At 50.6% G+C, this 27,202-nt stretch overlaps 2 protein-coding genes across 2 annotated transcripts; one reads left to right on the top strand and one right to left on the bottom strand.

Moving 5' to 3' along the window:
* The first annotated feature begins 20,861 nt into the window (after window positions 1-20,861).
* Window positions 20,862-24,172, top strand: LOC119466117 (uncharacterized). Its single transcript, XM_049658081.1, has 7 exons — window positions 20,862-21,056; window positions 21,245-21,305; window positions 21,770-22,154; window positions 22,243-22,376; window positions 22,559-22,623; window positions 22,895-23,110; window positions 24,110-24,172. The coding sequence occupies exons 1-7, from the start codon at window positions 20,862-20,864 to the stop codon at window positions 24,170-24,172; spliced, it is 1,119 nt and encodes a 372-aa protein (XP_049514038.1).
* LOC119466116 (uncharacterized) lies at window positions 23,438-26,751 on the bottom strand. Its single transcript, XM_037726603.2, has 3 exons — window positions 26,483-26,751; window positions 26,045-26,276; window positions 23,438-25,717 (listed from the first exon to the last, which is right to left on the bottom strand). Exons 1-3 carry the CDS (start codon window positions 26,692-26,694, stop codon window positions 24,641-24,643), a joined length of 1,521 nt encoding a protein of 506 aa, XP_037582531.1. The 5' UTR covers window positions 26,695-26,751; the 3' UTR covers window positions 23,438-24,640.
* Window positions 26,752-27,202: the final 451 nt, after the last annotated feature.

Here is a 27,202-nt window from a genome sequence, read left to right as displayed (position 1 = left end):
CGAAAGGGCCATCAGTTGTTGCCTGTTTAGCATAAGAGGCAAACTGTGTTTTCGGTAACTACTAAATCGTGCAGCATAAAAATACACGCAGATCTACCACTCTCCGTAGTTGCACTTCGTTCATGGAAGCGCCGGCTACTGCGACCGACAGCCTTCGTTCAGGAACGGTGCCTGTACCGCGGTATTAGCACTGTGCCGTGTCGCCGCTTCCCACCCTCTGTGTGTGCATCGTACTATGCTAAGAGTGGTTCACTTCAAGTGGCAGGGGCGTAGCCAGGGGGGGGGGGGGGGGGGGCGTTCAAGCCACCCCCCGAAATTTTTTCCGCAACCCCCCCCACTTACCCACCCTTTGTTCTCGTCGCTGCGCGCTGACATAATTCATGAAACCGGTGCTACTATCACAATTTCATTCCTGGGCGCTTCCGTTTGGGTTGGTAATTTACAGCGAATCATGTCTGCATATGGAAAAAACTGTCACGGTGTTTGTCACGGCTTTGACACTCTGTGAAGTTTTTGGCGAGAATGTGGCGGCAGCATTCTGAAGCAACAAATGCGCAACAAATGAAGCAACAAAATGCAGCAGCCGAATTTTATATGATGGCGAAAACGCTCGAGGCCCGTTTACTTAGATTTAGGTGCACGTTAACGGCCCCAGGTGGTCGAAATCTCCGGTATACATTTCCGCCGCTTCCCTTCAGGTGCCGGTTAGGCCGTGCTCACGCAGGATCTTAGTCTGCGCGAGAAACGTCTCTTGATTGCGATTGCGCCCCTACAGAAGGCTGGTAATTAATGTTGTGTTGTTGAATTCCAAACCAGCAATTACGGAAGGCTGGTAGTTGCTGTTTTGTTGTGGAATCCCAAACCAGCAATGTACGCACGAAGGGGTTGATGACAGCAGTGAAATTCCACCGGCTCGCAACAGAATACACGAAACAGACAGCCGACAAGCATGGATTACTGCTGTGCGCAGTACAGCGTAAGTAAACTCTTGTTGCAGGCGCTGACAGTTTCGTCGGAGTTCACGTGTCCTGAGAAATTGATTATGTGCACTATGCACTGAACAAGACCGGAGTTCATTCCTGTATCACTAGTTAGTACACCAATCAGTCGAGATTCTGTGAGGTACAAGGCCGCTTCCTGTTTGCACCGGCGCAAGTGAAGCAGAAATGAGTTGCACGCACTACTTAAAATGCGTACACATGCCATAACTATGCTGTGCGGTGAAATATTCTGTACAATTCTGAATCTGTTGACGTAAAGGCAAATGACGGCTGCACGCTCGCACACAGTGGAAGACACAGCGGCCCATGCACTTGCCGCAGGAAATGCAACCCTCTCGCATGAGGGAGCAGAGCGACGAAAGTTTCGAAAAAAAAAAAAAAAGCCGTATGCGTTTTTGCGCGTATTTAAGTTTTCTAGCGCAAAGACGCAGCGAACAAGCTATTGCTATGGGAGTCGGTATAGCCTGGTCACACGTGCATTTTCACGCGTATAGCCGTCCTTGACTTGTGAAACGCACTTCGCCCCGACGAGGACGACGCCATCTACGCTTAACGGAAATTAACAATTATAGATGTCTTCTCCGATCGCACGGGTCGTCTCAATGATGCGTTTTCGAAGACTGGTCCATTCAGTGGCGCGATGAGAGACCCTTGCTCCAAACGCCCACTGTACCTGTCATACTTACTGTATTTACTGAGCTTACTTTACTTTTTACTTAATTGCGTCACACGCACACGCGAGGGTGGGGGGGGGGGGGGGGGGGGCTGCCCCATGTCTTTGATATACGTGTATAGAGTCTGCTTAAACTACCGATATTTATTATCGATCACGTCACGTAGAGGAAAGCAGAAGCTTGCCCCCCCCCCCCCCCCCCCCCCCCCCCCCCCCGGTCGAGCCGGTGAACCCCTAAAAAAATTTCTGGCTACGCCCCTGTCAAGTGGGTAAGGTCAGGACCGAACTATATAAGCAGTTTCCTTCGTCGTACTTGCTTATTTATCCTATATTTCAGGTCCGCCGGTAGCGGACGAACTCGTAGGCTGTGTTAGGCCCAATGAAGCTGCCTGAACGAGATCGATACCGCCTCAAACTTAATGTGGAGGGCTGAAAATTGTGCATATCAGCGTCGGAAGCACGTTTCAACTCCATTTGAGCTTCAATAAATACATACACGAGCGCATTTGCGGCGATATTCACGTTGTCGGTGCGATGTTCTCACTCGGTAGTCGCTCGCATGGCGATCAGCACACTGGTTTTGTCGGCGTCGTCGGCACGAAAGATTATCACACTACGATCACTCGCTGTCGTTGGTCGCGTCGTCGGTCGCTTCTTCGTCATACTTGTATGACAATATAGGTCTCCCACTGGCACAGTATGACAACTACAGCCGGCCAAGCGTTGTAGCCGGCGTGAGGTCGACTTCTGACCGACATCGGTGTCGTGTCAGCTTATATTGTGATGTACCGGACGTTAACCGAATATCGCTGTGAACAGCTGAAGTTTCTACCGAAACACAGCGCCGCAAATGGCGCGTCGTCGACTGGCACAGCGCCGACAATAAAGAGTTCGTGTCCTCGACGACTATGCTGCCTACGCGTGTCAGCTGCACGAACCACCGACGCCGTACAAAACGTTTTCGGCGCTCGCCGCTAGGGTACAGCGCATCCGCACTCGGGACATGCAAAAGGCGGATTTATTGCTCTCCACCAATGCTAACAGTCGGTGACTAACACGCGCTGCTTGAGCGAATGTCATTGGATTAATAACGGTCAGGCGTTTGGGAGCGGTGTTTGTTTCCTTAATTTCAGCCTCAGAGCTAATATAAAATTATGACTGGTACACTGGTGAGTCCGCCGGGAAGTGCGGACGCGCAAACATCGGTTCCCGTTTCCTCAAATGTTTTCGGTGGTAAAGTCCGCGAAAACCCTTGATTATTGTGCACCATTCAACGCAGTTTGTTGCGGTGATCAAGCCGATACCGGATTTATTTCGGTAGGTGCATTTTTGGAACTATTATACGACTTCGAACTTTTCGCGACGCCGTGCGGAGCTAACCCTAACGGGCTAACACCGGTGACGAGTACGGGCTAGGCCTCGGCCTAACTCGGTGGTGGTGGGGCATCATGCCCGAAGTCGAGATGGTGGAGGGGGTAGAAATCACCCCCGAAGAAGCAAGGTGCCCCGGCTGGACCACGGCAACGGGCAAGAACAAGAAGGCAAGGCAAGAGGCTCCCAAGTCGACGCCGAGCCCGGTAAAGCAGGGAGGCGGCAGGGGCGGCCGCCGCACGGCAGCCCCGCGGAACGCGCTGAAGAAGCTGGCCGCCGCCTCAAGGCTCCCGAACCTGCCTCGGGACCATATTCGAGTCATCGTTAGGCCACGGGGTGGCCTCGACGTGAAAAAGATCAGCACCATTAGGGTGGCACAAGCGCTGGCTATGGCGGCGGCGCTTTCCCCCGACGAGGTAGGCGAAGACATCGTCTGCCCTAACAACGTGCAAAACATCTACGTTGTCTCAACACCAGAAGAAAGGAATGCGCGTGCTTACGCGATAGTTCAACAGATCCGCCTGCGCGAAGGGGTCTTTGATGTGGCCGCGTACATGGCCGCCTCAGACAATACGTGCAAAGGTGTTGTGAGGGGAGTCGACGCCGAGTTCAACGACGCTCAGCTGCACTCAATGATTGTAAACCACCGGAACCCCACCGCATTGGAGGTGCGTCGCATCAAGACCACCACCACGGTTATCGTCCTATTCCACGGACTGAGGGTGCCGAACTTTGTCATGTGCGGCGCGGGCATGCTGCCCTGCGCTCTATACAAAAGACAAGTGGATGTGTGCTACGGTTGTGGGGAACTGGGCCACAGGGCCGATGTATGTCCGACCCGAAGTGTGAAGAAGTGCAGGGGATGCGGAGCAGCGTCCCCCACCGAAGACCACCAGTGTGAGGCGAGATGCGGCATATGCGGGGACCCTCACCCAACGGCTGACCGTAAGTGCGAGCATCGCTTCCAAACGCCATATGTCGTTAGGCAGAGACGCCGAAGACGCCGGCGGAAGAAAACTGCCGCCGCCAAGAAGGGCGCCAACGCGGCATACGAGGAGAGCCAGGCACTGACGTCAGCGCTAAGGAAGAGGAGTTCTTCGAGGGGGCGCTCCCACTCTAGAGGGCGCTCCCGCTCGCGGGGGCGCTCCGTGCAAGGAGGGCGCTCTCAGTCTACGGGCCGCTCCAAGTCTAAGGCGCGCATCCCAGGAGGTTCCACCTGGGCCGACAAAGTGAAACAGACGAAGCCGACGGGCCAGACGAAACATGCCGCCGCACAGGCGAGCGAGCGGGCGCACGATCCCAGGATCGCGCAGTTGATGAATGAAAACGCCAGTCTCAAGGAGGAAATCCAGAGAATGAAGGCCGACTTCGAGGCATTCCGAAACGCCAGCGCTGCCCAAGCGGCCGCGGCAAGGCAATTTTCTGCGGAAGAAGGAGCCACAGCAAGGGCGGCCAAGCGCAGAGCCACCTCCTCCCAGGGTACGGTTGAGGACGTGAGCACGGCGGAGGCTGCCATGCAGAGGTCCTTGGACCGCATGCAGAAATCCTTTACCGAGCTGGTACAGAGCAACCAGACCCTTCTATTCAGAGTACAACTGCTCGAGAACGAGCTTGCCAAGCGCTGTGACGTGCACAACGGCGACGCCGCCAGGCCGGAGGGGATGTCCAGTGAAATGCTAGAAAACAACCAGCAGTCGCGGGCTGATGAGCAAGATGGCATGCCAGCCCACCTCCGGTCCAACAAGCCCAACCATGGCGAGACCGGACAGTAAGCTCATCGTGTGGTAGTGGAACTGCGCCAGTTTCCGGAGGCGCAGGCCTCAACTGGTGCAGTTCATCAAGACCCGGGAGCCCCACGTCATTTTGCTACAAGAAACGGGAATGGAAACAATTACCCTCCCGGGGTACCGAGCCGTCTCCTCGTTAGCGGAAAACGGGCATGGAATCGCGACACTCATTGCAAAGAAGTGTGCCTTCCAGGAGCACGATCTGCGCCTTGGCAACACCAAGCTGGAAGCGTCGCTCGTCGAGATCATACCCAACAGCTGGCTCAAGAACAGCGTCTACGTTATGAATGCGTACTGCTCTCCTAGGGACATTTGTTATAGTGAGGCATAAATTAATAAAATAAGAGCCTCTGCCCGCACCATAAGAATATTCTCCTAGGGACAACCGGCACACCTTCTACAGCCTAACGACCATGGCGTCGTCCAAGGCGAGAGAGACGCCGCTCGTTATGGCCGGTGATTTCAACGCGCCGCACGAAGCCTGGGGCTACGTGAGAAGCATTCCCAAAGGCTGCAGACTCATGCAGGCAGTAACAGACAGCTCCCTAGAACTGATCACCGACCCCCATTACCCCACGCGCATGGGAAACTCGATATCGAGAGACACCACCCCGGACCTGGCCTTCGTCAAGAACGCGCCGAGAGCGGAGTGGCATAACTTACAAGAGAACCTAGGCAGTGACCACTACATCGTGTAAATCTCCCTACTGGTCTGCGCGGCCCCGCAGAGGGCCTTCAAAATAGTGGACTGGGACGCCTTCCGCAAGAGAAGGAAGGACGACAACGAAGAATACGAGACCTTCGCGGACCTCGTAGCGAAGCTCAAGAAGGACGTGGCTGCAGTCACCAAGACCGTCGAAACGGACCTAAAGCTCGACCGCATGGACGCTCGATTGGCGCACCTGGTCGAAGCCAAGAATTCCCTCACGGCCAGATGGAAGACGCAGAAGCTGAATCGAAACCTCCGGAAGAGGATCGCGGCCCTCAACCGCGAGATCGAATCGCACTGCAAGGAGCTCGGCCAGCAGCAATGGAACGAAATCTGCACGTCGGTCGACGGACAGATGCGCGCGGGAGGCAAGTGGAACCTCCTCAAGCAGTTACTGGACGACACACAGTCCAAGAGAAACCACACTCTGGCCATCGACAGGCTGGTTCACAAGCTCAGTTGCGAAGGCGCATCTACGAACGAAGTGATGGACGAAGTCGCGCGTCGCTACCTCCCCATCGGGCAGTCCGGGCAAGAAGATTACCCGGCCTACGGCGGCAAAGCAGACGAGGACCTCGACGCCCCCTTCTCTGTCTCGGAAGTCAGAGAGGTCCTTAAAGGCCTCAACGGAAGATCGGCACCCGGGCCGGATGGAATTTCGAACAGACTCCTCCGAAATCTGGACGACGGCTCGATCGAACTGCTCACCAATGAAATCAACGAGGCCTGGGCGGCCGGCACCGTACCGGATGCCTGGAAGGAAGCCGCAGTGATCTTAATTTCGAAGCCAGGCAAGACACCGGCCATAGACAGTCTGTGACCCATTTCGCTCACGTCCTGCGTGGGCAAGGTGGCGGAGCATGTCATTCACAACAGAATATCGAGGTATGTCGAGGAACGACAGCTCCTCCCGCCGAACATGGTCGGTTTCAGACCCTCGCTGTCCACTCAAGAGGTCATGCTACTAATCAAGAGGCAGATAGTTGACGTGGTCACGAGAGACGTCCGAGGCATCTTGGCGCTGGACCTCGCGAAGGCTTTCGACACCGTCAAACACAAGCACGTCCTCGACTCTGTGTCGAGTTTGAACCTCGGCGAACGCATTCACGCGTACGTCAGCTCTTTCCTCAGGGATCGTAAGGCCACGATCAAGTTGGGCGAGATCAAGTCGGACGGATACGCGCTGGGAGCCCGCGGCACGCCTCAGGGTGCGGTGCTATCCCCACTACTCTTCAACATCGCCATGAGAGACCTATCGGTCCGACTCAACCGAATCGGGGGCGTCAATCTCAATCATGCTCTCTACGCGGACGACTTCGCCATCTGGTGCGGGGGTGGGTCGGACGCAGCGGTGGAGCAGGCTCTGCAAGAGGCCCTGGACGTCACGGAAAAATTCCTCGAGGGCACGGGACTGGTCCTCTCTCCGACCAAGTCGGAGCTCTTGCTGTACCGGCCCGACAGAAAGGGCCGCAAGTTCGACATGCCGCTGGACCAAGTACCGATCGATCTCAGAACAAAGACGGGTCAGCGCATCCCGAGGGTTGATTATCTCAGGGTGCTCGGACTGGTCATCAACGCAAAGGGCAGCAACGTGCAAACAATCGCGCGCCTGAGGGCGAAGACGGAAAACATGCTCAGACTCGTCTCACGAGTGACGAGCCGGAGGGGTGGCATCAGCGAAGCCAACCTCCTAAGGATCTACCACGCCTTCCTCATGAGCCATATCAGCTACGTGGCTTCCGCACTAAACTGGTCGCGGTCTGAGGAAAACAAGATTGACGCACTCATCAGGAAGACCATTAAACGAGTGCTCGGTATCCCTGTGACGACCAGCACGGATAAGTTGATGCAGCTCGGGTTCCACAACACCCTGAGCGAAATAGTAGAAGCACAGAAAACGGCACAGATCGTTCGCCTGTCTGCCAGCAAGTCCGGCCGCCGAATACTCGAGATGGCGGGCCTCACCGCCATGGCCGCGGAGTCGCGCGCCGTCCCCCTCCAACAGAAAGAAAGGGACGCCTTTAGAGTCTCCACATTCCCGAGGAACGTTCACCCACAGCACAACGAGGCCAGGCGCGCAGCCAGGGCCCGAGCACTCATCAAGACTGCCCTGCAGAACCCAGAGCTCGCGTCCTTTGTCGACGCGGCGCAGTATCCCAGATCAAACTCGTACGCGGCCACGGTGGTTGACCCCCAGGGCAAAATCCTGAACGCCGCGTCCATCCAACACTCGACGGCGTCCGTCGCAGAGCAAGTCGCAGTGGCGCTGGCTCTGTGCGATCCCGGGCGCACCCAGATCTTCACAAACTCCAGGTCGGCGGCGATGGCCTCTCTCGCCGGCTTGGTCTCGGCCGAGGCTGCGGCGGTGCTTAGGACCCGCAAGCCAGGCACGGTCCGTCACGTCATCACTTGGTTCCCAGGCTCACATGGGCCGGAACGTCTCTCCCGGCTCAATCAACCCCAATGAGCTGGCCCACGACCAGGCGCGAGGTATGGTCAACCGCGCCGGTCTTAGTGGCCCGGCTTTGCAGGGGATCGACCGGACCACGGACCCGCTGCTTACTTTTCACGACATCACGGCTCACTACCAGCTGGGACGCAGGCAGTTCCCGGCTCCTCACCCGAAGCTCGGCAGACCCCAGGCCTCGGTGTTGAGAATGCTGCAGACGGGCTCATTTCCGTCTCGATCTAGGCTGAGCCACTACGCTCCGGGTGTGGATCCCCGCTTCCCAAGACTGCGGCGAGGAAAGGTCGACCTTTAATCACATGCTGTGGCAATGTTCAGCATTGCACCACTCGCCTTTTAACAGGCAAGAAGACTGGGAAGAAGCCGTCAAGAGCGACGACCTTCATATTCAGCTTCGGGCTGTCCAAAGGGCCTGCGAAAGGGCTGAAGATCACGGTCTTCCGCCCCCGGTGCAGGTGCGGCCCGCGACTACGAGAAAGTACTCCCTTAGGACAAAATAAAGTTTCTTGTCTGTCTGTCTGTCTGTCTGGTACACTGGTGCCGTTACAAGAGTGCTTGGCATGAATTCGCGTCGCTGTGTGGCTTAGAACTCTTCGCTCACTGCACGCGCCAGCTATAGAATGCCTGCTGTGACACAATCGAGCATAAGTTTTGCTGCCAGCGCTCGACTTGCTTTCCGACAACACAGCTTTGCGCTGCTTTTCGATTGTCGTGATATCTCGCTACTAAAAAATTCCTATGACAGTGAAGGCAACAGAGCCAATATGTACATTAAAAGAACGTACGACAAAATAAGCACGGCTGCTTGCGAACTGACTCCTAATAGTTCTACTTGCGTATGCGTTAAATGTGTGTGCGTGTTTTCTTGCGTGTTTGTGTATATTTGTTATTTTCTCCTTTTTTGTTTTTTAGATCTTAGTTTTCGCGCTCGCGTTTGTGTGCATGTGTGTGAATATGTGAGTGCATCCGTGCGTGTATGTGCTTATTCCTATTTCTGTGCTTTTATTTTTGCGTTGATTCTTGTAAGCATGCTGCAGCCACATCTTTCTTTACAATTTCAATAACTCGTCTCATTCAAAGCATGAAGTCCTGTGAATAGCAGGGCTGGCCTCTTCGATGTCAAAGCCTTTCTCTCTCGTCTACCTTGCCTCCTCAGTCTGTTATCTTGCTTTGTTTTCTCCTACTATTCTGACCTTGCTTCTTGTGCTGTTGTCGCAATGTGAATAACCAACTTGCACTAAAGAAAGTTCTATCAGCTGTGCACGTCAACAGAAACATTGACAGATACAAAATGTTAAAAGCATCACGTGGCTTGCACAGTTTCTTCGTCTCTTACCCCTTTTAATGTGTTTATGCATCAGTGAATACGGCAGCTTGCCAGAAGTGCACATGAAAGGGTGCTATATTGTGAAACAGCACCTTGCTATGATATTACATTCGGTCTTAATAAACAGATGGTTTCGCTGCCCGTCACATATGGTGGTACACATATATAACATTGTGCAGTGGGGTATCATTTCCTATCTTGACGCTTTCATCATTACAAACGCAGTTTTCTAGTGAATTGAGTCCAGCAAAGCAGTGCTGTCAGCGCTTTCGCAACTTTCACCACTTATTACTTCACCAATATCGCTGTCTGAATGTGTTCGTCATTTTGCCTACGGCTTGTAATGAACAAAGTCACTCACTAAAACACGTTCAACTTTGCTGAGCATTTTCCGGTACGTTAATATGACAAAAAATGCTACCAAAGTTATTCACGTTAATAATTGTGCTTGCATTCGCGTTACTTGCCCGAGTCAGATAAATAAATTAAAAATTGGCTATGACAACACTTCAAAATTTCAGTGCAGACTGCTAACGGAGCCATAAAGCGTTCTCCGAGTACTGCTATTTCACTATGGGGCGCGCCAAACTCGACGGTGGCTGCCTGAATGAGCAATTTGTGCCCCACTGAGCTAATTATGTTTTATATTTGTTCTCTTATTTGCATTACTTGTGTGAGCCAGATAACCAAAATAAACAATGCAACCACATGAATGCGCTTTGGCGTGTAAGCTGCTAACAGTGGCTGTCAGTTTCCTGTTGACTACTCCTATTTCACCAGCACTGGCTATGACATGACAGTGATTTTCAGTGGAGACTGCTAACAGAGTCATAAAGCGTGCTCTGACTACTGCTATTTCACTATGGGGCGCGTCAAACTCGACGGTGGCTGCCCGAATGAGCATTTTGAGCCCGCCAACCATAATCAGGGTTAACAATAGTGTTTCAGTTCAGACATGCCAGTATTTAAATGTGTTTCTATGCCACTTCTTAAATCAAGCGCGATGTGTTCAGGACGTTGCTTATCAGAATTGAGCTTCTATTATAAGGAATACGCCATAAATGGAACTGCTTATTTATTTGAGAGGTCACGGAATGGATGGTTGTCTGTTGCGAACACACCGGCAAAATTTTGGTAGCCTTAATAAGGGCTGTTCTTTCGTTAATAAGAAGCCGTTATGCTTCTTCGAGTGACTCAATGCCAGACAGCTCGCAGTCGGAGTCGCTTTCTTCAGTGTCATCTTCTCCCAGCGGGATGATGATGGGTTGAATGTGCTCACTCCCAGACGTGTCAAGTCTGAACTTTGCCTCCAAGTCCATCACGTGCTGAATACTCTTCCTCCAGTCTTCCGCCGTTACCTGCTTGATTTCCTCCCTCAAGATGGCGTCGACCATGGACAGCTTGAAGTCTCTGTTGTCCGCAGCGATGCCATTTTTGACCTTGGCCCATACAAGCTCAATGGGATTAAATTCGCAGTGGTACGCAGGGAGCCTGAGCCATGCAACCGACCCTTACAGCTGTGGTGTCTACGATGTATCTCAGAAAGCGTGACTTTACAGATGTCACCAGCTCAAGCAGCTGCTTCTTTATCAACCTTTGACCGTGGGTGATGTTCTTGCTTCTGAGCCACTCCTGTATCTTTTCCTTCTTCCAGGTCGTCGTCGGCAATTTCTCTTCTCGCCGGCTATGGTAAGGTGCATTGCCTAAAAAAATGACGCTACCAGCTGGCAACTTGTGCAGAACGTCATTGAACCAGCCCTCAAAGCGATTGCCGTCCATTTCCTCGTGGTAGTCGCCTGGCGTTTGCCCTCGGAATACATCCAAGCAGCCGTCGACGAAGCCATCCTCGCTGCCGATGTGCGTCACGATCAGGCACTGACCTTCCCCAGAAGGTTGTTTTAGACCCGTCGTCAGGCCATTTGCGCGAGCGAAGAGGCGTCCGCGCTTCTGCACCACGGTGTCTGTACACACGATCGACCGAGTGTGTCCCGCCGTCACCCATGTCTCGTCCAGGTAGAAAATTTTTCGGCCTTCCGCCCGGTAGCGCTCCACGTCACGGAGGTAGCGATTCCGCCACTCGGTGATTGATCCCGCTCGATAAGCCGCGAGTTGCGGCTTCTCTTTTCGTGCTTGAAGCCGACCTCGGCAAGCAGGCGACGCACAGTACACCGCCTTAGTGATGGGAGTTCCATACGCTCTGAGAACTCGGTAGTTATCTTCTCGACCGTCGGTATCTCGTTGCGGCGAAAGAAATCGTGCACACATGACCTCAGTGCGCACAACGTGAAGCTGTCAAACTTCGCGCTGCGTCTTCTCTTCTCCGCATTGCGTGGGCGCTTTCGCGAGGCCGCCGTCAGTTTGCCAGCCGAAAATGCGAAGCTTTAACTTCCTCCCTCACCCTGAACACAGTCTTTTGGCTGACACCGAGCATGTCGGCGACAAACTTGCTCGTGTCCTCCACGCTGCGTTCAGGCTCCCTCTTACGCCAAAACGTGTAGCAGTGGAAGATCATGTTGCGTGAATCGCTATTCAGGATGTGGCCACTTTTGTTCTTGCCGAGGCTCCTTGGTGGTGTGGTCATCGAGGCGACACAACGCTCGTTCGGCAACAGAGGATCGCGTTCCGATGTCACCTCGTTGGACTCCATGGCGGAAAACTGGCTCGGAATGCCGTGCGCGAACGTGCGCGAACTCACGAGATTGCAGGTTCGCAGTCGCAAAAATAATAATAATTAAAAAATAAGCCTAATACATTTAAAAAATAAGCTTGTACAAACACAAAAAAGTATATATGAATCTCATGCTATTAGGCCAGCGACTGCTTTATAATAACACGCCCGGTGCCGTCGATCTTGCTCTGTAGCAGACGACGCACAGCGTTATAGAAGGTACGGAGGTACTTTTTTCTCGCGATCCGGCATGTGCTGTAGCTTTTCCATCATGATAGTTTTGCCAAACCACTCGTCAAGATACACAAATCTTATTTATACCGAAAAATACGCGTTTTAGAAGCAGTCACAATGTTTTGAGCGGGACTATTTCTTTAGTAGCGGAGGCTGTTGCGCTTCGGTCATCTGAGAGGGGCCTCTCCTGTCTTCGAAAGTTGTACCCGATTTACATTACAACATTATTTGGTATAATAGTGGCACCATCTGCAGCGACCATTATAACCGGAGAATAACTGGTTTTCTTGCTTTGCCATCACTGCAGTCAACGCGAGTTTTCGTTGTAGCCTGGAAGCTATACACACATGATAACGGGCACAGAAGGCGGCCTTTTTGTACTTCATCCTCATAATGCAGGAGAACGCATGCTCTGAAGAAACTTTATTATTCATATCGTGCAGTTTAATTACAGAAAGCTTCTATTGCAGCCAATACTGGGATGTGAGCGTCCTTTATATTAAAGGTGAAGAAGGCTGTTCATTATTTCAAAAGTATTATATCATAATCGGTTGCCTTAGCTTTTGGCACGGTTCCAATCGAAATCAAAAATTATGATTACTACGCCAATACTTCAATGTAAAAAATTATGACCAAGGAATGACGCAATATTACAGCAGTCTAGCGACACACCGAATTATTGAAGATGCATTTGTTTAGAATGCATTGTGGTCATTTTCAGATTTGCTTTCCTTAATCTATATGCAACATACAGTGAAATCTCAATATAACGAACTTCAGGGGATTGTGGTAAATGGGTTGTTTTTCTGAAAAGTCGTTATAGTGAAAGCCCCAAAGTTATTCATTCCGCCCATTAACCCATCAGTTCATCAATTGTCACTATATGAGCTATCCACGAAGACGTCGCTGTTGGCTCTCGGCCCCCTCTGTTGCTATTTGCCGTTGATTCCGGCGCCATGTACCACCGTTTAATATAAGAGTGACGCTCGAAAAACAGACGCTGACGCCGAGAAAGCTACCGCCAAAAAGGAATCTCCATGTCGCCTCCAAAGCTAGTCTGTTTCTTTTTCACATTCCTTGCCATGGACACCGCAACTGTCTCACTGGAGGCGGACCTCTGAACAATTTCGAAGTGCAAGCGCGCGTAAATGACACCGCACGGAAAGTACTAAGTGTGACGGTGAGGCAACCACGCGAGTACGGACGTTACGTTTCTCCGCGCGTGTGGCGGCGTAGCTAGTACGGCCGCAGAAAGAAGCACGAAAAAGGTGCGCGTAAAGACGGGCGAAAGAAGGAAGAGACGTGCCTCCGTTGCAAGGCGACAGTTATCTGGGCGGAGCCGGCGCTCGCAAAATCTGATGCGTTGTCGCCTCAGCTGGTATTCGAATGGTCCTGCGCGTGGCAATCGCCACTTCCTGACCTTTTGAGAAAGAACGCCTCGCCTGACTTCAGCTGACACCCGATACAGCTTTAAAATTAAATTCAAGGGTTTTACGCGCCAAAACCACGATCTGATTATGAGGCACGCCGTATGGGGGACTCCGGAAATTTGGACCAACTGGGGTTCTTTAACGTGCACCTAAATCTCGGTACACGGGCGTTTTCGCATTTCACTTGACGATCGACCGTTGTCCGTGCAGGTGCTCCTTGAAGACCGTCCTCATCGCTCGTCGGCCCACGAAGCTGTGAGGGCACTGTTGTCTTTCTTGGCGACGACTGGCCTATGTGAACGCCTTTGAATTGCTCAGGCCCTCCGTGCGCGAGCTCACCGTGTCCTTCCTGCCCACCCCCTTCTCCTCTCTCTATCTCATCTTTATATTCCCTCCTTCCCGCCCCCCAGAGTAGGGTAGCCAACCAGACGCCTTTCTGGTTAACATCTCCCTGCCTTCTCTTTCTCTCCTCCTCCTCGCCCCCATCGAAATGCAGCCGCCAAGGCCGGGATTCGATCCCGCGACCTCGTGCCCAGCAGCCGAACACCATAGCCACTGAGCAACCACGGCGGGTTGGATGCAGCTTTCTGTTGCTAAATACGTGCTACATAAATGTGTTTTTCCGAGTGTGAAAGAAGCCCGCGAATAGACGCAGAATTGCCACACGACTGGCCGCTCGAGGCACTTTGCGTGTATTCGCGGGCTTCTTTCATGCTCGGAAAACACTTTTATGTAGCACGTATTGAGCAACAGAAAGCTGTATCGGGAGTTTTTTATGTTGCTCTACAACTTTCGCATTGACACTTTGGTAATTACGACAGTACTTCTCGAGTTAGATAATTAATTACAATTAATTAATTAAATCTCAGTAACGAAAAAAATACTGGCAGCTACTCCACTTTACTGGAAACAATACGCACTAGGTTTGCTTCGCGTAACGCCGTTCTTTTTTTTTAAATCGTGCTGCGTGATAGTTGGGGCACCATGTATACTGTTCGTCTGGGAAGCGTGGCATTGCAGTTGTCATTGTTATTATCGGTGCAACTGCGAATGTAAACTGTAGTGTTCTACGATACGGATGTCATGCGCCGTTGTTCTATTGTGTGCGCAGGTGTGCAGACACTTGTGAAAGAGGCATCTGCGATGGCGAGGGATGTAACAATCGGCCATCCATCATCCGTTTTGGCACTTGTGCTAAAGCACAACTGGCGGGCAACTGCCACGCACATGGAGCCAAACCTCCACGCAAATGGAGCCAAAGCCAATGTTGATGGTTGTGGAAGTTGGCTTTCCTGCAGTGCGTTTTCGGCGCTCACGGACGAATCAGTGGGACATAGAAAGCTTCGCTTTTGAAGGAGTGCGCGAAGAACCTGTGTTCGCGAGGGTGCGACAGCCATTTCGATTGTGACAGAGAGAGAGAACAACTTTATTTAAAAATAAACCCCAGTCTGGGTACACTAAAATGAGCGAAGCCTAGTGTTCAGACAGGCCTAGAAGTTTAAGATGTACGAGCAGTGCCTTCATAATGTCCGCCAACCACTCTTCTAGGGTAGCAGGTCTTCGTGTAGTAGGAATTTGACTGAGGCTCCCGCGCAGGGCTGCATGGGCACCCTGACCATCTCAAAGAATGTGGGCGTTATCTAGGGAGCCACCGCACGCCATACAAGTGGGAGGTCCTTCCTTGCCTTGTATGTAGTGCTGAATGTGGGGTGTCAGTAGAGGATGTGCTTGCGCACGCCTCACTAGGGCCGCCTCGCGTTGCGTCCTGGAGTGGGGTGGATTAGGATGAACTCTGCGGTTGCTACGCATCTCGTCTTATCTCTTGCGCCTGTCGGAACGCACCAGAGTAAGTAATTCGGTATGGTTCAGTGAATCCAGCCACCACAGGGGAAGGCCCGGGAGACTTGCAAGGGACGTGGTATGTGCCACTTCATTCCCTCGAATCCCCGAGTGACCAGGTCTCCACTGTATCCACACACACGGGTGGGTATCCAAGTGGTTAGCTACTGTATTGTAATGCGCGTCTAGAATGTGACCTGTCGCGATGGCTCGACAGGCTGCCGGACTATCTGTGCGCATCAGTGTATTACGGGCATGTGGGTTGGGCATAGTGACGGCCTCCACAACGGCCGTGATTTCTGCCAGGCGTTGCGTGCTGATGTTGTAGTGAAAGCCCCAAGACAGTGGCACCTACATCGGAAGCTATTACTCTCCGCTAGCCCTCGGAGTTCTTATACGGAGATGTCTCCGTGTACAAGATCCTCTCTCCTGTGGTTTCATGAAGATGTTGGGCCTCGTGCTTGGCGTCGTCCTGGTTGTCTGTCTGGGTCCATGTGCCGTGGTGCAGGTTCGACGGTGATCTGGTCGAGCGTCGCCCATGGGGGCTGGGTTGTTTAGAATGCGGGCGGTGGAGGTATATCGTAGCCCAACTCACTAAGCAGGGCGTGTCCTTGGGCAGAGAGCTTGAGGCGGGTGAATTGTGCTTCACGGTGAAGTTGAGCCAGCTCGTCGAGTTTAGGAAGGATCATCGTATCTTGAACCCCAGCGGACTTGGCGGATTGAGGGGTACTCACTATAGTACGAGAGATTTGACGGAGCATGGTTTCAAGCTTGGATTTTAGTGCCTTGGTAACTTATCTATATATATATATATATATATATATATATATATATATACATATTGTGACGTCTCGGTTGGAACGACGTTTATTAGGCCCGGGAGCTCGTCAGCGAACCAGCGCAGCACACAGGCGATGATGATTAACACATATACAGGCGAAGAGGAGGATAGGTAAAAGTGCGAGGATGATGATGATAACATGCAGATGAGGAAGATGTGCGTAATAAACGCCCACACTAATTTCCCCCCGACGTGAAAGCGGCCATCCTGGCCGGCCGTCAAGGTGTCGAGGCACGCCGCGTGAAGGGCTTCATGCGGGGACGTGGAAAACCTCGGTATTGCGGCAACGGCGGTCTGTGGGGGCGTCAAGAGGAGTAACGCGATAGTTGACAGGCGAAGTCTGTCCATGGACTATGTACGGCCCGATAAACCGTGGCCGGAATTTTTCGCATAAACCAGGGGTGCGAACAGGAGTCAGGAGCAGGACCCCGTCACCAGGTCGAAAAGATACAACGCGATGGCATTCGTCGTAAATAGTTTTCCGGTCTTGTTGTCTGGCCTCTGTGTTCAGGCGAGCAAGCTGGCGACAGTGGTCGAGTCGGGAAATGTACTCTTCGCACGATGATAGAGATGTATTAGCCTTGGAGTTGAAGAATGAAACGTCCAGAAAGAAAGTAGGGGAGCGTCCATAAACGAGGTAAAATGGCGAGTAGCCAGTTGTGCGCTGCACGGCCGTGTTATAGGCGAAAGTGACGAATGGTAAAAGAACATCCCAGTTTTTGTGGTCTGGTTGAATATAAGCGGCGATCATGTCGGCAAGGGTGCGATGAAACCGCTCGGTCAGGCCGTTAGTCTGGGGGTGATAGCTAGAAGCTGTCTTGTGGGCTGTGCCGGAGGCTTGAAGAACTTCGTTTAGCAGTTGGGGAAGGAACGCCTTTCCACGGTCACTGAGCAGTACACGAGGAGCACCATGGCGTAGAATAATGGCTTCAAGAACGAAATGAGCAAATTCCGACGCAGAGCCAGTAAGCACAGAAGCTGTCTCAGCGTAGCGCGTCAGATGGTCGACGGCAGTCACTATCCATCGATTGCCAGCAGTAGTGACCGGAAGGGGCCCGTAAAGGTCGATCCCAACAACCTCGAACGGGGCTGCAGGACACGGAAGCGGCTGTAATTGGCCGACAGGAGCAGATGTTGGGAGCTTGCGACGCTGGCAGGGAGAGCAGGAACCGACGTATCTGGCGACGCTAGCAGAAAGGCCAGGCCAATAGAAACGACTTCGAATGCGGTCATAGGTTTTATGGAACCCAAGGTGGCCAGCTGTCAAATCATCGTGAAAGGCGTTGAGGACACGAAGTCGGAGAGAGCGTGGTAGAACTGGCACCCAGCGTTGCCCGTCAGGATGGTAAATACGGCGATACAGCACGCCATCGTCCAGCTTAAAGTGCGCGAGCTGGCGACGGAGGCGCGCGTTAGGTGGACGAGAAGCCCCAGAGAAGTGATCAATGAAGCGTTGACAGTACGGGTCAGCCAGCTGACGAGAGGCGAGTGGCTGATCATCGTCGAAAGGCAGTTGGTACATAGAGGCCAAGGAGGAAACCATAGCAGTGTCGGTCGAACTGGTGACGTGCGAAGCGATTGCAGAGGCGTCGAGCGGGGCCGTAGGAAGCGGGCAGCGAGAAAGAGCGTCGGCGTCTTGGTGTTTCTTCCCGGACTTGTATATGATTTCGAAATCATACTCTTGGAGGCGTAAAATCCAGCGACCCAGGCGTCCAGACAAGTTCTTGAGCGTGGAAAGCCAGCATAAAGCGTGGTGGTCCGTAACGATGGTGAAATGGCGGCCGTGGAGATGAGGGCGAAACTTCTGTATCGACCAAACAATAGCCAGGCACTCTTGCTCAGTGATCGTATAGTTCTTTTCGGAAGCGCTGAGTATACGGCTGGCGTATGCAATGACTCTCTCTCGCGAAGAGTTGTCGCGTTGCAGAAGAACAGCACCTATACCGCGGCCGCTCGCGTCTGTGTGGAGGAGAGTTGGTGCGGCCTCATCAAAATGGCAAAGCACAGGTGCAGAGGTGAGGGCGTCCTTCAAGCGTGCAAACGCCAATTCGCATTCCTGGGACCACAGAAAGGGTACACCGGAAGCTAGTAGCTTGTGTAATGGAGCTGCGATGGAGGCAAAGTTCTGGATAAAGCGACGGAAATAAGAGGCGAGGCCAAGGAAACTGCGCAAGTCTTTGGGTCTGTCAGGAAAGCGAAGAACTGCAGCAGTCTTATCAGGGTCCGGCTGAATGCCATCCCTGCTCACGACATGACCCAGGATCTTAATGGCTTTGCTGGCGAAACGGCATTTCTTGGTGTTCAGCTGAAGACCAGCGCGGGCGAGGCACGTCAAAACTTCATCCAAGCGTTGTAGGCGCTGATTAAATGTGGATGAAAAAATGACAATGTCGTCCAGATAACACAGGCAGGTCTTCCACTTCAGGCCACGCAACACGGTGTCAATCATGCGCTCAAAAGTCGCAGGCGCGTTGCAGAGCCCGAAAGGCATTACGTTGAACTCGTACAGTCCATCGGGGGTTGCGAACGCCGTTTTTTTCTTTATCGTCTTCGTGCATGGGGATTTGCCAATAGCCGGAACGCAGATCCAGGCTGGAAAAGTATTCCGCACCTTGGAGGGAATCAAGGGCGTCATCAATGCGCGGCATAGGGTAGACGTCTTTTCGAGTTATCTTGTTGAGCGCCCGGTAATCGACGCAAAAGCGCACGGAGCCATCTTTTTTGCGGACCAAGACAACAGGAGACGACCAAGAACTAGCCGAGGGGCGAATTACCTTGCGTTCCAGCATGTCTGCGACGTTGTTTTCGATGATTTTCCGCTCGGCTAGAGACACACGGTATGGGCGGCACCGTACGATAGATGTTTGTCTGTCAGAATGCGGTGCTCTGCAACGGTTGTTTGGCCCAACGTTGACGAATACACGTCGAAAGAATTGGCATGCTTTTTCAACAAAGCCAGCAGCTGTTGCGTCTGCGCGGGTTTCAAGTCAGTGCTGATGACTGCTGTAAGGGCGGCGGCCGAAGAAGAATCACCAGAAGATGGGTCCCCAGAAGAGACTGGTGTAAGTGGCAAGACGCAGACAGGCTCCAGATCGGCGACGGATGCAACGGTTGTGCCTTGCGGAAGGAGGATTTTTTCTGGAGTTGCGTTCGTGGCAGTGACCAGTGCAGATCCATTGTGGAATCGAACAACTCCTGATGTAAATGTTATGCCTTTAGTAAGGCAACGTGAAGAAGGGAACACCAAGACGTCACCATGGTCAATGTTGTCGGATAGGAGAGTAACTAGTTGGATTTGTCCTGGGAGTAGTTCCGTATCTTCCGCAGCGGTCAGGTGAAGTGGCGTGTGGGTTTCTTCGCCAAGCAAGTGTTCGGTGTCGGTAAGGTGTATCACACGCTGCCCACAACAAATAGCAGCAGAGGCAGAAGATAGAAAATCCCATCCGAAAATCAGCTGGTGAGAGCACGGGTATAGCACAGCAAACTGTATGTGATGGAGAATGTTATCGATAAGTACACGCACAGTACAGAAGGCAGCAGGTCGAATAGTGTTCCCTTCGGCTGCAACCAGCGTGGGACCATCGTAAGGCGTCATAACTTTCTTCAGACGGGAACACAAATGAACATTCATAACCGACAAAGCCGCACCAGTATCCACTAAAGCATCCACGGGCACCCCTTCAACGTACACACGAATCATATTGGATGGGCGCGCTGGAGGAATTTCAGTCTTGTGTGTGTATGCAGTTTTTCCTCCGGAAACTGCATCGCTTAGTTTTCCGCGCGAGCGGTAGATGTAAGGGAGGCCGGCCTAAGTGGTGACGATGAGCGGCAGTAGGGTGATGGAGAACGGCGTTGGCCGAACGGTAAGCGCCTCGTGCATCAGGTGATGCAGGCGGAGATGGAGAGCGCTGCGAAGGTGAAGAGTAACGCCGCCCTTGGTAAGAGGCCCCACTGTAAAAATCGCGCTCACACATATCGTAGCCCCGACGCTCGTCTTGCTGGCGCTTGCGGCAAAAGCGTGATATGTGGCCGTGATAGCCACAATAATAGCACGTAGGACGAGACGGACGCCAAGGGGGGTAGTAGGGGGTGTTCGGTGTACCGTGTGACAGGGAGGTCAGATGGGCCGATGAAGGCTCTGGCGGTGAAGACGGGAAGTGAACCGTGGGCGCAGTAGCAACCGACGCGTAAGTTGGTAGCGGCAACGGAGAAGTGACGTGGCCGACAGGCTTGGCAGCAACTTGCGCGTATAGGGAACCTACAATCGTCGGGCGGCGCCACCAGCGCGCTGCTATCCGCGCCACCAACGGAGGCGTCCCCAATCACGCAGGCGCTCCACCGGGAAACGAAACTTTGCCACCGTGTGTCAGTGCCCTTCGAGCCCTACTTTCCGTGGTTGCTTCCGACTGTGCTTGCGACGTTTGAACTGTTATCAACGTTGCGCCGCAACTGCATTTGCTCGCGAACGTTTTCACTCGGCAGCACCCGGAGAGAGACGCAAGCTACCCGCGATGTCGCGGGTTCTGCATTGCGGTTTCAAGCCGGTCCACCGCCTCGACGAGTATTTTCGGCCATCGCTACTGCGGAAAGGACGCCGCTTGCTGGACAATAACCATGTGTTCGGTGTCCGGGAGGTTGACGGGTCTGAGATCTCTGCAAAATGTCTGTCGGAGCAAAGCAAGCACGTATACCAAGTGGACCTCAAAGTAAGTAAACAAAACGATGTCGCCTAAGTATGCTTTTGTGCATGTGCGATATAACAAGGCTCGAGAAATGCATTAGCCGACTGTTTCCGGCGTTCAATGCTTGTTACGGCCCCGACTTCACTTTTCTTTGTTTTTATTTGGTCTCGCATTATGATTCAGCTGCCTGTTCTTCTGATTCCGATTCGCAGCTGACGACGGAGCCCCGCACAATCGAAAGTGGCAAATGCACGTGCCGCTACGGCAGCCTGGGTAACTGCAAGCACTGTGCTGCAGTTGCTTTCTATTTGAATGAATTTGATCATGTGTCCTGCACAAGTGCACCACCGGCATGGGGAAAGCCATGAGGGAAGCCGCAGCTAAATGATAAGGCCAGCATTGAAGAATTGTTTGGAAGTACGATGCATTTGGTTGTATTGCTGTTGCATAGTATGTGCATAGTACGTACGTCAGCGTTCTCTTCTCTCTTCTGTCCCCTCTGGTGGCCTTGCGCTGTTAACGCACCTTATATTACGTGTGCTGCTAATTTTGACTACAGCACTGATTGCATGAAACATCTGTTATCTCATGTCATCCTTATCACTATAGTGCTCTGTTAATGCATCTTTTCTCAGGCTATCACCTTCATAGCTGTCACTTTTTTATGTGGTTCTGTGCTAAGCACACTGATTAGCTATTGCTTAATATGCAATGAATTTTGTCATTCTTGCTCCCAGACTACAAGAGCCCCTTTGTAGGAAACAAACAGCCTGCAGAGCTGTCCCCATTTTATGCATTGAAGCACTTCCCGGGCATTGTATCGCCATTTACGGAAGCACTGCAAGAGATGGCGAGGAGTGAGGCAGATTTAATCAGCATTGAAGCAGAACAAGAATCCAGGCGGGTTTCACAGCTCGAAAAAATTATCCAGCTGCTTCCAGCACCTTGCAACGCCTTGCATGTGCTGCAGATATCAGGCACCTACCCGAAGCTAAGTGTAGCAGCAAAGGATTACGTACAACTCATGACGCAAGAGCAGAAGGAGTTTTATCAGACAAATATTGTCTGTGAGTCACTGTCAGACCTATGTGTGGCCACCATGGGCCAGTCAAGCTGTCTAAGGTATGGAAACATCAGTGACAGAGGACATTGTTGCTCTTTACATGTACTCTTCATCCTTCTGATATTGTGTATGTTAACTCTAATTTAGGTGGCACAAAGAAAAGAAGTTTCGCATAAGCAGTACCACTAGCCACACAATACTCCATGCCCGACGGAGCCCTGAGGAGGTTGCCAGGGCCATCCTGAACTCAAGGCCATTTTCTACAGAGGCCACGGCTTATGGTGTGTATAAAGTACTAGGTTTTTCTAGTGGAATACACAGCACTTAAAAACAATCACAGAACAGAAACCATGTACATGTAGTTGCAAATGGTTGTCGACCTCTTTCATTCTTGTTTTAGTGATGTGTATTCTAATTGTACAATGCCAAGTTTAAAGCTTTTTTTTTATTTCTTCGACAACAGGACTCCGTACAGAACCCCTGGCTCGGATGGAGTTTGAGCGTCAACTAGGTGTTGAAGTTGTGGAGGTGAGGTCAAACTTTAGTCTGGTGTTCAGTGCTCTCAATGAACACTTGAGAGAGACATAACCTTCAAAGCAAAAAAATAAAGCACTACCCTTTTGGGCGGCATTAACTTCAACATGGGGACAGATGTTTTAATATGATGAAACTTGCACTAAACTGTGGAGGCGATACTCTACAGACTAGCATTATTGGTCATTATGGATGCCTGTGACAAGCTACGACAATCACTGAGTGCTTGTAGTGCCTGGCAGTGAGGTAATTGTAACTTTTTCAGATGGGTTTGCTCATACACCCGGATCAGCCTTGGCTGTGTGGCAGCCCTGATGGCATGTTCTACCTGTCTGGGGAAACATGCCTTTTGGAAATCAAGTGTCCCCACAAGTGTAAAGAAGCAGACATGTTCGACAGCTCGGGAGAGAGCATCCTAGACTACATCCAGGGAACAGGCAGCAACCGAAGACTGAAGACGACGCACAGATATTTCACTCAAGTACAGATATTACTGTACTTGTTGAATGTACAAAAGTGTTATTTTTTTGTATATTCTAGCAGGCAAAATGTTATTATTGAAGTCAGCAGGGATGATGCCTTTCTTTACGAGAGCATCCCAGCCCTTGAAAGATTTTATTTTACTTACCTTCTGCCTGCTGCAGCTGCAGCAAAATAAAGCATGTGCTCACTGAGATTTGTTTGTACTACTATACTTCGTGCGCAAAACAGAATGAAAAAAAAGCATTTCACGTTTCTCATTTTTATTGCACAACCGAAGAAAATGCCTATATCCTAAAAGGTACATAGTGGTATATGGTATTGACAATCTTAGAAAAAAAATTAAGAGTTAACATGTCATTTGTTCACTAGTTCTGCTGCTTCATGTGTGCACAACACTGAAAGCAGTCACACTAGAAACATAAGTTGGCAAGTTAATGCAGCATTTGAGAAGCTGCACTAGAAGGGCATGCTTTTCGCAAATATTAAGCTAAACAAATTTCCTGATGAAGTCATCAAATTTGCAGGCACAAGTTGGAATCAGCTAGCATAAAACAGGGGTAATTGGAGGTCACAGGGCCTTCGTCCTGCAGTGGACATAAAAATAGACTGATGATGATGACGATGAAGCTAAACAATAAGCTGCTGCTTGCTGGAACAGTTATTATTCTGAACTAAAACTAGCGCATCCAAAGCAGGTTGAAATGCAATCACATTCGGAGGCGATATGACAGACTTCAAAACATAAGTGCCTAATGGCAATGACATCAAATACGAAAAATATCATGCAAAACAGGATTGCATAATATAAAAGTGGAAAACATAAGAGTAAGTCACATGTACACAAAATTCACTGACATGTAAAGGCAGGTGACTACGCAGAACTCACAAATGTTCCCAGTACAGTACCTTTTTTTCTTCTCTACATCAAACAGCTCAACCCAGTCCCTTAAGTTTATACACAAAAAAAACAAAAACAGGCTCTTTTTCCACTGTACAGCATCACACATCTATTTTCAACGCTCCAGAACATGCTCGGTTCACCTATTTCAAGCTCAAGTAAGTGACACAATGCAGCACGAGACAGAAGTTTGTTAATGGAACATCATAGATGACCTAAGCTGCATGGAAATGGCACCAACAGTGTGCAAAAATTGGTCAACGCCTGTGTGCTCTGCGATATCAGTGCACTGTAAGAACCGCAATGAAATAAGAACTAATCCGGAGCCCACCATTACGGTGTTTCTCAAAGACCACGTCCAATTTCGAAACAATAAAATGCAAATAGCTCGAACAAATAATGCAAAGTGAGTATCCATGGCAGATGAGACCCTTGGCAACACAGCAAAATAAGAAAGCTATGAAGGCCTCAGTCCACTAGCTAATGTTTCGCCAAGAGCACTTGTCGAAACCCCCGGCCAGCCTAGACGAAGACAAGTCCTATTATCGAAATGGTGGCTAGCGCACTGATGCTCCCCCATCAACTGTTCATTTCATTTTGTGTAATCCAGAGTGAGGCAAAGTTGATTGTTCATGATGCAGACACGACAAATGACTGTTGTTGTTCTTTGCGTTTAATTATTGGGAGCTGGAGGTTTGCTAGCACACAGCAGACATGAAAGACATCCGTCATGCATGGAATAAGCTCAGTTGGTACTTTGTTGTTCAAGACATTATATATTTTAATCCTCTGAATCATTCGTTCGACATGTATCCGCACTTGAGCGATATTGTAAGTGTCCCTAACCTCCTCTGGCGTAAACTGAGAGGCATGGAGAAATGGAGGCATAACAAGAACAGCATTCTGGTTTCCTAAAACTGTCTGGATGCCTGGAAATCCCTTATCGGCAAGAACTGTATCCCCAGGTTGAACAAGATCGAGGAAACCAGAATCAACTGTAATGTGGGCATCAGACAGTCTACCACCATAGGCCTTTGAACAAAAACAAATCATTCCTCCTGGTGTTACAGCCACTAAAAACTTCAGTGTATATGCGCCTTTGTAATTTGAGTACAAGACTCGTTCTTGTTGCACAGTTGGTGGCTGCTCTGTACGTATTTCTGTGCAGTCAATAATCATAGTGCAGCTAGGATAATGCACCTTAAAGCTGTCTGGCATTGTGGCCTGAATCACTCTTGATGGGGGGCGAAAAATCCATTGTTTAGTTGCCACAGCGAGCGTTTTGAGAACACTCTTGAAATGCCTTGATGCCGACGTTTCGCTTACCGAGAAGAGAATAGCCAGTGATGAGTAGCTGATTCCAAGCTTTAACTTCAAAAGAAACAAAAGAAGCCTATTCTCAGCAGTGAGATCACATTTTCGCTCTGAAGGTGGAAGCATGCTCAGAAGCATTGCAAACACTTCTTTGCTGACACTGCACAGGTCTTGCAATGCATTTGCAGATTTAGCGATGCTGTCGTAGCCGGAGAAGTAGCTGGTTCTGTGGTCAGAGCCACTATGCCTGCTACTGACCTCTGGCTTGTGTTGCACACTGTTGTCGCATGTCTCAAGATTCGTCACTTGAGTTGATGTCCCTGACTCACTAATGAAGCACATGAACACCGAGAAATTCTTGCTTGACACGCTTCTTTCTTCAGTTTGTGTTTCCTGCGTAAAATTGCAGTAAGAAAGAATAAATACATCCATGTTGGGTTACAGTGGCAACCTCATTTTTATCAGTCATAACACAAAACTTTATCGATGATAAACAAACATTTCAAACTAGCCGCTCCAGAAAAATGCTGTCACATATTGTGCATCAAGTGCTGCACTGAAAAAATGAGAATGGAATGAGCAATAAGAGTACAACACTGCTAACTTGCTGCCTATGCTACACAGGGAGGCGTAACTGAGCATGGTATAAGAGCGAAGAACATATTCAGCTGTACAATTTCAGGCATTCAACTTCAGTTTCCGAAATTTTCAGGAGCTTACCACGGATTTTACTGCAGTGCAAAGCTCAGCAGCGACAGTGGACAGTAGATCTAAGCCCTCTGTCGAGCTCCGCTCGTACAACAGGTCTGTACTAGTTGCTAGATCAACTGTGGCAAGGCTGCTGGTACCAATGGCTCCTGTCTCAGCTGTGTAGGGAGAAGCTGGTCCAGGGGAATCAGCTGATGCAGGAGTAGCCAGTGATGCAGATGACCCAGAGTACCGCTGCTTCCACCTGCACGTTTAACAGAAGCTTGGATGTCACTGCTTTTTGTAAACACACATGCATTTTGTTTTGGGCACATCTACATGCATGCATTCACATTTATTTGTAGAGACAACCGCATTATGGCGAAGCTAAATGGGAAAAGATGTAACATATTGAAGAGTCCCAGCTTTTGATGCAAACAAGCCCAAGTAGCACATCAGAGAGAAGCTTACCTATTAAATCTAGCCAGCTGAGCAGTAGATGAAGTGGACCTCTTCTTGTACACGGTCGGGAATATTGTTGGTACATAACCTGGGTGGCTTTCAATTGTGCTTTTCTCGCCATTCACAAAATGTTTGGAACACACCCTCGAATCTCGATTAGGCTGCCAGCTAGAGGAGTCCTCAAAACTGAAATGAGTAAAACATGAGTAATTACCATCCATCTGATGCAACAGGTGTAGCAGTGTCAATCAATGAAAGGTTCATGATTAAAACAGCTGGACAACACGCTGCACTTTAACAATTATTTGTCTAAGTATTACTAACCTCACACACTTAATTAATACACACTGTTTTCTCCCCTGCTTGAGTGCCGCAACAAATTTTCGTCATTTTTAATGTACAGTAGATAATGCACTAATACAACATGAATGAATGAATGAATGAATGAATGAATGAATGAATGAATGATAGAATGAATAAACCTTTATTTGAAGAAGTGACTTGGCAGCCGAGGTGGTAGAGTCCCTTATTCCAGGAATAAATAACATTAATGAACAGCGCAAAGTGGTCAGCGGACAGGAAACGCTCATGATAGCACAGGACCCTTGGCGTTTCTTGTCCGCCGGCGTCAACCACGACAACGCCGCGAAGATTATGTAACATCGAAATAAAACACGACCATAACGGAGGGCGGCTTCCGGTGAACATGAAGTTTCTCATTCCTTGCGA

This window comes from Dermacentor silvarum, chromosome 10, assembly GCF_013339745.2.
Source record: "Dermacentor silvarum isolate Dsil-2018 chromosome 10, BIME_Dsil_1.4, whole genome shotgun sequence".
In the NCBI taxonomy this organism is placed as follows: domain Eukaryota; kingdom Metazoa; phylum Arthropoda; class Arachnida; order Ixodida; family Ixodidae; genus Dermacentor; species Dermacentor silvarum.
This window is presented reverse-complemented; position numbering and strand designations above follow the sequence as displayed.